General features: G+C 36.0%; 1 protein-coding gene across 2 annotated transcripts; it reads right to left on the bottom strand.

Annotated features, from left to right (window-relative positions):
• Positions 1 to 270: 270 nt before the first annotated feature.
• arhgef3l (Rho guanine nucleotide exchange factor (GEF) 3, like) lies at positions 271 to 11,495 on the bottom strand. 2 transcript variants are annotated; one of them, XM_079849591.1, is made up of 13 exons: positions 10,254 to 11,495; positions 10,010 to 10,067; positions 9,831 to 9,893; positions 8,352 to 8,396; positions 7,992 to 8,099; positions 6,480 to 6,644; positions 5,952 to 6,014; positions 5,781 to 5,877; positions 5,626 to 5,702; positions 5,217 to 5,474; positions 2,360 to 2,530; positions 2,056 to 2,248; positions 271 to 687 (listed from the first exon to the last, which is right to left on the bottom strand). In XM_079849591.1, exons 1-13 carry the CDS (start codon positions 10,307 to 10,309, stop codon positions 440 to 442), a joined length of 1,602 nt encoding a protein of 533 aa, XP_079705717.1. In that variant the 5' UTR covers positions 10,310 to 11,495; the 3' UTR covers positions 271 to 439. The 2 variants fall into 2 exon arrangements, with proteins under 2 accessions (XP_079705717.1, XP_079705718.1); XM_079849592.1 differs by lacking the exon at positions 9,831 to 9,893 and having other exon boundaries at positions 10,254 to 10,494.
• Between the last annotated feature and the right edge of the window lie 1,157 nt (positions 11,496 to 12,652).

Here is a 12,652-nt window from a genome sequence, read left to right as displayed (position 1 = left end):
TTGCCCAAATGCTGCCAAAGTACAATGACAAAAAGCCTGGCCACACATAAGATTAGTTACCGTTCAGATTGCACTAATGTTGTTGTTTATTAACCAGATCAGATGGAGAGGAATGATATGCAATTCAAACACAATGTAAAGGAATGAGGAACTGAGAGATGGTTCACATATATTCAACAAATATCTCACACAATTCTCAAGAAGCAAGAAGCAAAAATGTAATACAAAATATTCCCTCTAATATACATGACACCAACAAACATTCACATATGAAGTATACAAATATGGCTACATGACGTTATTCTCACAGTTCCCAGACAGGGTGTGAAACAGCAACTGCGTGATTTCATTCATCCTGAGAAAGTCGGCTGTCACCGTCACAATCACATTACAAGTGAAATCCTGTGTTTGTGACCTAGGGAGCACCGGTAGCCCTGGCCTATGTGTCCGGCATCTCCACATCAGAGTTAAGGTTCAGTTCAGCGATGTTGTTATAGAGGGCCGGGTCGGGGCTTAAACGCTCGGAGGGTTTGCAGTGGCTGCCTTGAGCCTGTCTGTCCCGTGACTGGACCATTGCTTGGCGTAGACAAGAAATCCATTGCTGCTTATTGAAGGAGTCATTAGCCTGCAGGCTGTGGGACTGAGACTTGGAGCGGCCTGTGGTGCTCACACGGAAACAGTTCTTCACTGTGGATGGCAGAAGCAGAAAATGTGGAATTAGAACGAGATAAAAAAGCAATTAGAAAGTCTTCAATCTCAAATAAAAAGGATATATAAAAGAGACAAATAAACAATTCAAACTTTCGATCCATTGCATGCATTATAAAAGCAATGCTAAATCCAAAATATTTCATTTTATAACCCTCTGGTACTGTTCATTTGGGCCTTACACTTGTTGAGTTCGCGCTACCATGATTGCTCTAACTATATTTGTATTTTTTTATGAATATTTTTTATTTTGAGGGCATTTCATTGTAATAAACAATATATATCTCTATATTGAGACCCATTTATTCAATAAATAAATAATTTATTTATTTCCATTATTATTTCTAGAAAAGAAAAACATTTTTAAGCATTAGTGCACTATTTAAGTTAAAAATAGAGCAAATACATTTAAAATCCAATGAATAGAGGGAGGTTAGTGCCCACTGGTGGGAACAATTATAAATATTACATACATATAAATATATTATGTAATATCATGTTGTGACCACTAAATGCCTATATATAAATATAGGGCAGTGTAGTAGCTTATAAGAACATTTTAGACATATTTACTTGGTTTTGTATTTGGATATATATGTAGATATTATCAAAGACATTGATTATTATCAAACTTTTTTTCAAAGTTTAGTTTTTTTTTGTTGTTGTTGATTTAAAGTTTTTTTGCATTATGATTACAGTCAAACCTGAACATTGTGCATTCTGGATGTTACAATTTTGCATTTTGGATATTTTACAATGTAATTATTGTATATGTGTTCTGCATTTTGGATGAATTCTTTTATTTCACAAATTCTCCAAATTTGCTTTGTTACAGTCTCACCCGTTCATTTCTGTGTGTAAACTGTATGTGTGTGTGTGTTGTGTGTCTATTTTCCTGCATTATGGCTGAATTATTGATATTATCTCACAAACTGTCACAGTCTACAGTGCAAAAAAAACAAAAAAAACAGCAATGAAGGGTTAAACTCTAAAACATCAAGAGTGAAAAATTACACACCCTTTCACACACCTTTTTTTTTTCTTCTTTTTGCACTGTAGCATATTTGAAGATTGTGACAACAAGAAAATGCTGTTTTCATATTTTTCATATTTCCCATTCCTTTCCTATAGCGGTCACTTTTGACAGCGAACAGAAGCTTTTTTTTAAAGACCATTTAGCTTTTTCGAATCATGTCCCCAATGTTTTGTTTATATAGCAAGGACAAAGGTCACCAAGTTTCCTACCATTCTGATGGAGTAAAAGTAAAAAAAATAATAAAATTAAATATTAAAAAAAAATTTTTTTAAATAAAAAACAATAAGATGTGTAAGATGCAATGCCTTTACCTTTATCATTGCCTGTAAAGGCCCCACGAAAGGATCCAGAACTGCTTGGCTCTCCATCGGGAAGGTCCTCCAGATGGAGGTGAGCAGCTGGGAGGGGCTGACGATACACCTGGAACATGAGCGGTCCTTCCCTGTCCTGTGGCACTGCTCGAGTCAAAACCAAAACCAGCTCAAAGAGGAACACGTGCAGCTTCTACAGAGGAGAAAGGAGGATTAGCATAGAAGTGTGGGTTGTGTTTAGTTATTAGACCTGCTTTGTTAATTCAAAAGTTCTTTTGTAAACAGATTACAATGTATGAGGTACCTGTCCTTTAGTACTCTTCAGTTCACCGTGACAGTACAAAAAACGAGAGGCCTGTATTTCTGCAACCCTCTGGCTGTCCTCTGAGTAGCTCAGACCCCGTCTGTAAAACTGACACTCAGCCTCCCCAGTTTTAAGATTGACTTCTGTTATAATCCTTTGGATAAGATCCATCTGAGGTAACGAGATCAAAGAATGCATTAATAATTAGATCATTTCATTTATAAATTGCATTATACAACACTTAGTTCTAGTCTTTGAATTTGATTGGCATTCCAAGAGCACTACTATACAGTCCAACAACTCTGTGGACCTTTTCACGGTTTGTATCACTCCGCTTGTCCGTGTTTGTGCATTGCTGAAAGACTGACAGTAAGTGCATTAATGGTTATATTTTTCAGTGACTCTTTCAGTTACACCAGTAGCTGGCAAAAAAAAAAAGACTATTTATGAGTGAATACTTGAAACGCTCAACCGATTCATTTAACACTGTTGAAAATTTAAATCACCTAAACAAACAATTTTGTGAATATTTGTCTGTTCTCTCTCTTTCTTAGCGTTATTCCCGCTCATTTGCAGGGTCTGCTTCACACACACATGATTTGGCACAATGGTGCCAATTTGGTGTGTTGGTGTGTTTGTACATAGTCCTGACTGTGTAAATAGGACAAAAAACTAAGTGGATCATCTACGGAGCACAAAAGCACTCTTGTACATTTAGCGCAATAGAGTAGAGTAGAGCAATAGAGCAATGTAGAATCAGCAATAGAGGGCCTATACACAGCATGAGGGAGAAGAGAGAGTGAGTCTTTCTTTTGTAGAAAGACTGTAGAAAGAGAGATGCCTGAAATTTTACCAAAGCGGAAAAGGTCTGAGGAATAGAATTGGAAGAAGAATTAGACAAGAGCCAGGATCTGCATTAATATTGGAAAAGCTTTCCAGCACTGGAGAGTGAGACATCAGACTGTGGGAAGTTCTGAAAATGGACACGATGTTGCTTTGTTTCTAATCAATACGTGAGAAAGTTTGTTTTTTGCTGTTTCATAGAACAAAGATACGCTGTTGTATGCTTCTGTTGTTGTTGAATCACATCTGATTCATCCATAATCGCTGGAGCTGTGTGATGAGCCAGCTGTCACTGCCTGTATTTTGGGGGCGGAGCAATGTAGGGAGGGGTGTGTTTGCTTGGGTGTCGATTTCAAATATCAGTAGTGTTTCTCAGAAATAAATTACTGCACTGCTAAAAACAAATTAATTTAGAAACTAGTGTTATTTTAGTATTATTTATATACTATTATATAAGGGTGTCACGATTCTCCAAATCCTCGATTCGATTACATTTTCGATTCTAAAGTCACGGTTCGATTCGATTCTCGATTTGTTTGATTGTAAAAAAAAATTGCATCACAATAAGTGTATTGTGATTGTCACTAACATTTTAGTAACTAAACTGAATTGTATTAGGTTTAGTGACAACATGTTACAATGTTTACATGGTATAATTTCTGGTAAGCTACGCTTTTTTATTATTTAAATTCAATTCAATTATTGTGATTTGATTTAATATTGACTCATTTGGATACATATTAGGTAGGCTACACAAGATAGGCGTTAATTTGTCTCAAGAAAAAAAACAACTAATGCTGTAAACATACAGAGAGCCCTATCAGCTGGTAGTAGGCTATTATTTAGGGTTAAAAATAATTAAATATAATGCGTTTTTTTATTATAATAACAACTTTATTTAATGATAAAAGTAAAAAATATAAAAAATATGTAACACATATTTAGCAAAACACTCTCAATAGCTATTTTTTTCTTGCCAACTATAGTGCTATAGCCTATATTATGGTCATTAAATGGCTTTCCTGAGGTAAATGTGACAATTGTTCTCCAGCTATGTTATTGACCTCTTCACGCTGATGAAAAACACTGATTGATCAATATTATGGATGAGGAATATACATTTCGGTAAGTTGTACTGTATCTTTCAACAGTGTTCGTGTTTTTTTACTATTAGCTAGTAGAGATGATCGGTTCACGTGCGCTAGGGATCTGTCACGTAACATTTACAAGCGCCAAAGCGGTATTTATTGTTTGAATTCCGTAATAAAATTGACAGAATCTGAGAGTTGAGATTTTTTTTATATCATAAAGTAACCTGCTCTAGTCTGTCGGTCTCGGTGTCCTCTTTGCTTCGCGATTTTTCTGTGCGTGAGAAAATGGATGTGTGGCGTGAGAGCGTGTGAAAAGTGTCAATTGCGTGTGTCTCACGGTGAATGCGTGAGAGTTGGCAGCACTTCAACACGTGTTTTTTTTTTCTTTTTTTTTTCGCTTGGCAAGCCGAGCTGACGTGACATGGGGGCGTGGCAGCATCGACGATTCCGTTTTTTGATTCGATAATCGAGATTTAGCATTAATTTCGATCGATTTCGATTTAAAATCGAAATCGTGACACCCTTACTATTATAGTATTTATTAAAATTGTAAATTAGTTTTTAGTTTTATATTTTAGTAATTTTGTAATGTGCTAGTCATGTGCTATTTAGCTTAAATTTATTTGTATTCCAATTTTTCCCCCATTTTATTCCCTAACAGTTTTAGTTTTAGTTTACAATAACAACTCGATGAACCAAATGAGCGACCGGCTGAATTCAAGTAGCATACTAGCATTTCTTTTCTCCCATATATTTAGATGGTGCATATAGTAAGAATATGCTGGTATGCTATTCAGAATCAAGCCACTGGCTTAAGTGTGAATCATTTAATTAATCACTCAACCGATTTGTTCAAAACACTGATTCATTCAGGAACAAAACAAGTGACTTGTTAGTTTGTATGTGGAAGCATCTAAACTCACAGCCTGTGGCAACGCTTCCTCGTCCGGATGTTCAGGTGGGGTTGTCTTCTGGATCTCCTTTAACAGCAGAGGATATTTCACCAGTCTGCTGCGGGGCAAGTCCAGAAAGTTCCACAGGTCCAGCTTTCTGCTGAAGGATGACTCCTGACACAGCCGCAAGAAATGCTCGACCCGCCGGTCTTGCTTCTTTTGATCGAGCAGAGCTTTTGCCCCAACCTGGTTGCAACAGTAGGTGATGTACGCCTCCAGACAGGGAAACTATGAAAGGAGAGCCAAGAGAAAACGTGTTCTTTGAGTTATGTGGGTGAACTTGGGTGAAATTGAAGCTGCGTCAATAATGATTTAAGAATGAAATATGGACTATAAAAAATGGCTTGTTATTATCTAGGCTGTCTAATGTAAGACTGACCCAATCCATCATGGTTGGGCCGACCTCTTGCACAGTCTTCTCTGCTCCACGAAGACCTTCAAGACGAGCTAAAAGATCTGATCGCACAGGCAAATAGTAGTGAATACATCATTACACTTCAAAGAAACGCCTACAAAGAGTTCACTGACATTTACCTTCATGAAGGGGTATTAAAGAATCAAGGGTTCCAAATATCTGTCCCAGCTCACTTTCTGTCAAGATGTCTAACTTCAGCATTGGTTCATAGTACACCTGCGAGGACAGCTGAAATTAAAATCTAATCCAATAAAGACAGAAGAAATAAACCTGTTGAATTATGGACAAACCTTTTTCACTAGACTTAGATCCTCAATGAGCTGTTTCTCTCCCTGGGTTAACTCATAGATTACCTGCAGGTGAAGAAAATTAAAATGTAAATCATACATAAATAAAGGCTATAAAGTGTACAGGTGGTTTTCATGAGGCCTTGTAGAAGATACCGCAAACACACACACATTTATAACTGTGCTGCTGTCACAAGTTACCAGTCAGTTTTGACTGTGCTAACTGCTACTGTGTGGTAGAGCTAGTGTCTTTCAGAGGAAATTCTGACACTGAAATAGAGAACATGGCCTCATATACCAGCTCACTTCCTGTTTCACAACTAAAGTAGTGCGGTAGTTGGGCAGCTGAAAGCTCTTTAAAAAGGTATTAAGGTACATGACAACCAGTTTGAATCTTGTAATTAAAGCCCAATCATGAGAACGTAACTTTAAGTAGAAGTTGAATGAATTAAGACTTGAATTACATCATGCAAAACTACTCATTTCGCATTTCGTTGTGTTGTGGCATTCATTCAAGCTGTTTTATCACACCTCTTGTCGTTTGATCTCTTTGGTACTGAGCTCGTGGCTCGTAGTGTCCACTGTATCACTCCACAGCTGGCTGCTCCGCCGCCGCGGAAACGAAGAGGCCTTCTGACGGGTTCTTATTGGCATTGGGGGCAACGGCCGGGCCTCTGTCCGGAAACTGATTGAACGCTGAGCAAAAAACCCCACAAATATTTAGATATTTACACACGTGTGAGAGAGAGCGTGAGTAAAACTGATATATTTATGTAGGCTACATGAGGCTATATATATATACAGTATACAGTACTGTGCAAAAGTCTTAGGCACGCTAGTATTTTCACCCAAAAAAATGCTTTTAAGACAGTTATTTATATCTTTTGCTGTTGTATGTCAGTAAATATAAGTTTACATTTCCAAACATTCATTTTGCCATTAATTGTAATAATCCAGTGAGATTTTTGTATGCACAAGGAGTCCGACAACAGCCGGTATGCTCTGATCTCACCATCATCGAGTCTATCTGGGATTACATGAAGAAACAGAAAAAACTTAAACAAGAATAAATCCAGAAGAACTGTGGTAACGTCTCCGAGACGCTTGAATAAACCTTCCTGCAAAGCAATGGTACTGTGAAAAGGTTTAGACACTTGTGTAAAAATGCTGTAAAGTCAGGATGCTTTCAAAAAATAATGTCATAAATAGGTTTTATTGATCAATTAACTTCTATTAACTAAATCAAATCAATTTTTGATGTGACCATCCTTTGCGTTTAAAACTTTTGTTGCCCATAGTTTTTCAGGTGGCTTTGCAAGAAGGTTTCCTCAAGCATCTTGGAGACGTTGTGGCAGATCTTCTGGATTTAGTCCTTATCCGTTTTTTCTGTTTCTTCATGTAATCATGAAGCTCGATGATGGTGAGATCAGATCATACCGCTGTTGTCAATGTCACTGGATTATTACAATTACAAAAAATTAATGTTAAGATATGTAAACTTATATTTCCTACTGACACACTACAGCAAAAGATATAACTGGCTTAAAACCATTTTTTGGGGGTCAAAATACTAATGTGCATAAGACTTTTGCACAGTATATATATATATATATATATATATATACAGGGGTGCACATAACTGGTGCTCACGTGTGGTAAAAATAAACGACGCGCAGCAGAAAACATGGAAGGAAGCGCTTTTGAGTACCAACATTTTGGGCCAAAATGTTGGTACTCAAAAGCGCTTCCTTCCATGTTTTCTGCTGCGCGACGTTTATTTTTACCACACGTGAGCACCAGTTATGTGCACCCCTGTATATATATATATATATATATATACACATACATACATATACACACAATTTAAATATATATGTATGCAAACACCTAGCAAGGCCCTGAAAAAAACCTAGCAAAACCCACAAAAATGTAGTTCTCACTGTTATTGTTGATGTTAGTTAAACTATGAAAGGTTTAAAGATTTTGGCTAAATATGATGAATGAGAAAAAGCTGTCTGGTTTCGGTATGTGTGCATAACTCACCTGTATGGACTGCCCCAAGCGTTTCAGTGCAGGGGTCTTCACCGGTGTTATGATACCAGTGACTGAAGCACTTTTGTCTACTGGTTTGACTCTTTTGTTACATGGACCCTAATATGAGGCCAGCAGAAGAGAATGAGGGTCAAGGTTAAAATGTACATGTTTACGTGGACCATGAAATGCCTAGAATGCATCACCAAGATATTCACTGAAACTGAGGAATTTAACCAGCATAGATCAACTATGAAATTTGAGATTTCTCAGACTTTGATCGTGATGTTTTTACTACTTAAAAGGTTGATGGATCATTACTGAATTCAGCAGAAAGGTACTAGGAACAAAGATGCATATCAATTTCTGTACCTCAGAATCTTGCATGTGGTCACTGATGGGAAAGTCATCGTCTTCCTGAAAGAGACGTGAAGCATAGCACAAATGTCAGCACGAGCATATAACCACAACCAATCAGATGAAAGCAGTAAACGTATATGGTATATATAAATAGTTTATTCCGAATATCAGTAAATACATCAGTATCAGTCAGAGAACAATGAGACAGACATTTGCATTCACACAGAGTGGGTGTTTCTTCAGCTACGGGCATTATTTTATTCGTGATTTTGGAAACTTTTTTAACAGCCTTTATAATTAGCTTTTGCTTGATTTCACTGTTTAACCCTTGCCTCATACCCAGACTTCAGTTGTAAAGTAAAGCATAAATCGTAAAAAAATGCATTTTAAAAAGTATAATAACCTAAAAGAAAAATCATATTTATTTTCTTTATATCAATATCTTAACACCTTTAGACAAATTATGTAATTTCCAAAGCAAAATTTAATTGTTTATCAAAGAACATAAAGCTTTATCAAAAATGTGTTTATTTTGTTACCAAGGAGATGACAACGTTAGTGAAGAGCTTGATATGAAACATGAACTCATGTGGGAAGATGAGAAATATTTTTATTGTGCGTCATTTCCAGTAAAGCTGTAATTTTGCCGAATTATTCCTAACGTGTAAAATATTGAGTGCATTTAGCATGTATTAAATTCTAACTATACAATTAGCCCCAGCCAGACAAAAACTGGGCCTTTTCCACCACGTCATTTCCACCACAGAATATGATCAGACCCAATTTAGAAAACACATAGTTCAGGTCCTAGATGCTAATTGGTTAAAACAGAAATGTTATATTCCACCTGCGCAGTTCCCACAGCCGATCATTATTTTTTTTATCGATCATTAAGTGTGTTTTTAGGAGAGTTGATTTTTTTTTTAAAGTGCCGGTAGTTGAAGAAATGCAAATGCCAACATCAAGTGAGACTGAACCACTTTCACTCAGAGTGTGTGCATGTAGCGGATTGAGACAGGAAACTGAGTTGTAAAGCTTTTTTTTCCTGTCAGCTTTTTACACGAAGCTAAGAACAAGTTGCTTCATTCTTTTACTGTAACCTTCCTTCAATTCTATGAAAAAATGGCTATGAATAATGGGTGCTATCTTCTCTAGATGTCTTGTGCAATAGACCAGTAAAAAGTGGATTGTTATAGAGTCACCTGGTCTGTCTTAACAAGTTTCCGTTGTAGAGCACAAACAGGCAGACCACTTTCAACCACATTAGATCCTCGTAAATAATCAATGATTAAGTTCGAGATAATGAGGAGGAGCTTTAACCTCTGAGTAGATCATCTTTAGATCACCTCAAGACGACAGACTAACAGGAAATATCGCGGCTGTTTTGTAACAGATGCTCAAATGGTCACATTCAAACATCAAGTATTCCACAAGACAATTTCAAAACGTTTTACGACAGACATGCTGTTTCTTATATCATAGACAACTTACACAGTCCTCCAAGATTCGGGCTGAATTCTCAGCATCACTACTTGGGTCTTGTTTTCTTTTCTTCTGCTCAGAAAACCAACAGATAACACATTGGTCTCCCTCAAAGGAGCAAGACCTACAGTACAAGGTCTGTCCATCAAAATTTGTTGTATAAGATTTATGACAGAAACAAATCTTACCCCTGCAAAATCTGACAAGTTGGCACATGTGAGGAGTCTCTCTCTAGATACAGGAGACCTGAAAAATGACCAAATAAGTGGTATAATGACACTGAAAAGACATGAATATATTATCGGTTAAGTCATTAGTAATCGGATATTAGACCGGTACAACATCTGATCAGAGTGATATTTCGACACCAAAATGTCTTAAATGTTTAGTTTAAGCAACTATTGATGATATGTGAAAAAAAAGAAGTCGTACCAGGAAGGTGATGAATCAACCTCCGTCTCTTCAGGTTCCATCTTTTCCTCTCTCATAGCATCTTGTGCTTATAAATAGAAACGCCGGTGAATAAAAGAGTATTACATTAAAAATCAGACCATAAATCTTAGAAGCACCTGTTCCAACTTTTCAAAGAAAAGACAAAAAACTTAATGTGCACTCTTCTCCCAGCCCTCCCCTCTTCCTCTTACACTTGCATGTCTGAAACCACATCCTGTGTAAGAAAAAAATTTGTACTTCCTGTTGTCAGGCAGAACGAAGCCAAACCACCTCTCTTTAACGTCTCTGACAGATTCTCGAGTCTCTGTGTAGTTACGCCAGCCATACTTAACTCCATCACTGAAAAGGATGGAAGTTAAACCAAATTTTCTGACCCATTTCTGAAAATTATACAGTGGCGGCAACTGCTCGGTTGATTAGATCATGGCTAGCACAGTGAAACATGACAAAGATGCTCACGTGTCAAATTTGGCTTGTCGTGAAGCTTGTCAGGAAGAAAGTGTTTTTCAAAAAAGAATCCACAGAAATGACGGCCTATTTTTTTGCATACAAAAATAGGTTGTTTTAAATGTTCTTTGAAAACCTTTAGAAAAGGTTTCAGGTTTGAACATTTTTGCAGCCCTGTTATCAAAATTTAGGACATCTGAAAACGTAAAACCTTAATGAATTTAAATAAATTAAAAATGAAATTTAAATTACCATCAAAATAATAAAGACTGATAGACTGACAAATGTAGCCTTAATTTAGTGGTCACTCAGAAGAGGCTAACTAGTTTGAGACCAAATGTTAAGTTTGTAATTGTTTAACTCACATTTCCCTTAACCCTTTAGCGCTGTTCTAAAATTTTCAATTTTAGAAATGTTTTACTTCATAGGAATGGTACGAAACTTTGTAAAGGTTTTGGCACTCACAAAATTATGGACATGATTTGAAGAAGTTAAATGGTCCTGAAAAAAAAATAGTCACACCGGTACCGTTTTCGGTCAAAAATGACCACATTGGAAACTAATTTCATCTAATGGAAACGTTTGGTACTACACCCAAACAAAAACTTACTGAAAGGTCATTTTTTGAGATATCAACCTCAAATTTGCAACACAACTTTAGATTTATGCATTTCTTGGTTTTAGAGTAAGAAATTATTTGAAAAATATATATTTCATATAAAAATTAAAAAAAAGTATTTGTATGCATTTTTCATAAGAATTTGTCACCCCCCCAGATTTTTTTCCTCAAAATAACAGAATGGTTGAGGTTGACAACTGCAATCAGCACTACACAAACTGCAGAGAAAATGGAATGAGATTTACTCTTCTTTCTGCTTAAATGTTCATTTAATACACATTTATTGTATTCAAAACTCACTACTTTAGATGCCATGTTAATTTTAAACAACCACCACAAACAAAAAGACATGTAATTGGTGCCTCGAATGCTAAAAAAAAAAAAAAAAAAAAAAAAAAAAAAAGTCACGAAGCACCAAACCATAACTCCTCTTGAAAAGTGCATAAAAACCACATGAAGTATGCCAACAAGAACTTGGAGAACACTTCTGTAATGTGATGACAGCAAGAGTAAAACACCAACATAAACAGTTTCAAATGTGAAGCCTAATGGTGGCAGCATCACACTGAGCTTTTTTGCAGTGGGGTTGAGAGAAATCAATAGAAAAGGGGGACAAAGTACAATTTAAACAGAAAAACAATGTTCTATAATTTTGCATGGAGTTGAATAATTTAATTTACAAGATAGTGACTCAGAACAGTTTAACAGCCAAACTGGAGTAAATTTAAACCAAAAAGCTGTCATGATGTCATGAAATGGCACAGTTTAAGTTGAGTGACTCACAGTCCAGCATATAAAAACTCAAGCAATTGCCAACAATTGGAGAAAATATAATTTTTTGAAATGTTATTTATTTCTGCCATGTATTATTGCTGTAAAATAGTGGTAAAAACTAGTAAAAACAAGTGGCAGAGATTCCATATTTTGTCTTTTTCCCCCCCTTTCTATAAACAATAAAAATCCTATGGATTGAATGTGTACTGTGCAACTTAACGTGACAGAAACATTGAAATATTCCTGATAACCATTTTGCTTAACTGCAGATACTTTTTATTAACTTCATAGATACATTTTAAAAACAACAGTAGCAAAGAAAAGACAATTAAGCAAAGAAATGTTTTCAACTTTATTCACTAACACTAAGTGCTCCCATTACAGAGTAAAATCACTTTTTTTGTACTGTAATGTTTTTTTTTTTGTTTTTTTTTTGGAGTTTAACAAAGTAGAAAGAATACAGAGTTTATGTTCTACAAGGTGTACACCAGAAGTTCGCCCCCAATAAAGAAAAAAAAAGGGGAGAAAAAAAAAAAAA

The sequence above is a fragment of the Squalius cephalus genome, assembly GCF_949319135.1.
Source record: "Squalius cephalus genome assembly, chromosome: 18".
Lineage (NCBI taxonomy): Eukaryota > Metazoa > Chordata > Actinopteri > Cypriniformes > Leuciscidae > Squalius > Squalius cephalus.
This window is presented reverse-complemented; position numbering and strand designations above follow the sequence as displayed.

Bases quoted from the DNA above. Each gene is read 5' to 3' on its own strand.
- arhgef3l (XM_079849591.1), bottom strand. From the start codon at position 10,309: ATGAGAGAGGAAAAGATGGAACCTGAAGAGACGGAGGTTGATTCATCA. The intron at 8,100-8,351 runs GTACAGAAATTG...GCCTCATATTAG, and splicing joins ACCACATGCAAGATTCTGAG to GGTCCATGTAACAAAAGAGT. The intron at 5,475-5,625 runs GTCAGTCTTACA...CTCCTTTCATAG, and splicing joins GCCCAACCATGATGGATTGG to TTTCCCTGTCTGGAGGCGTA.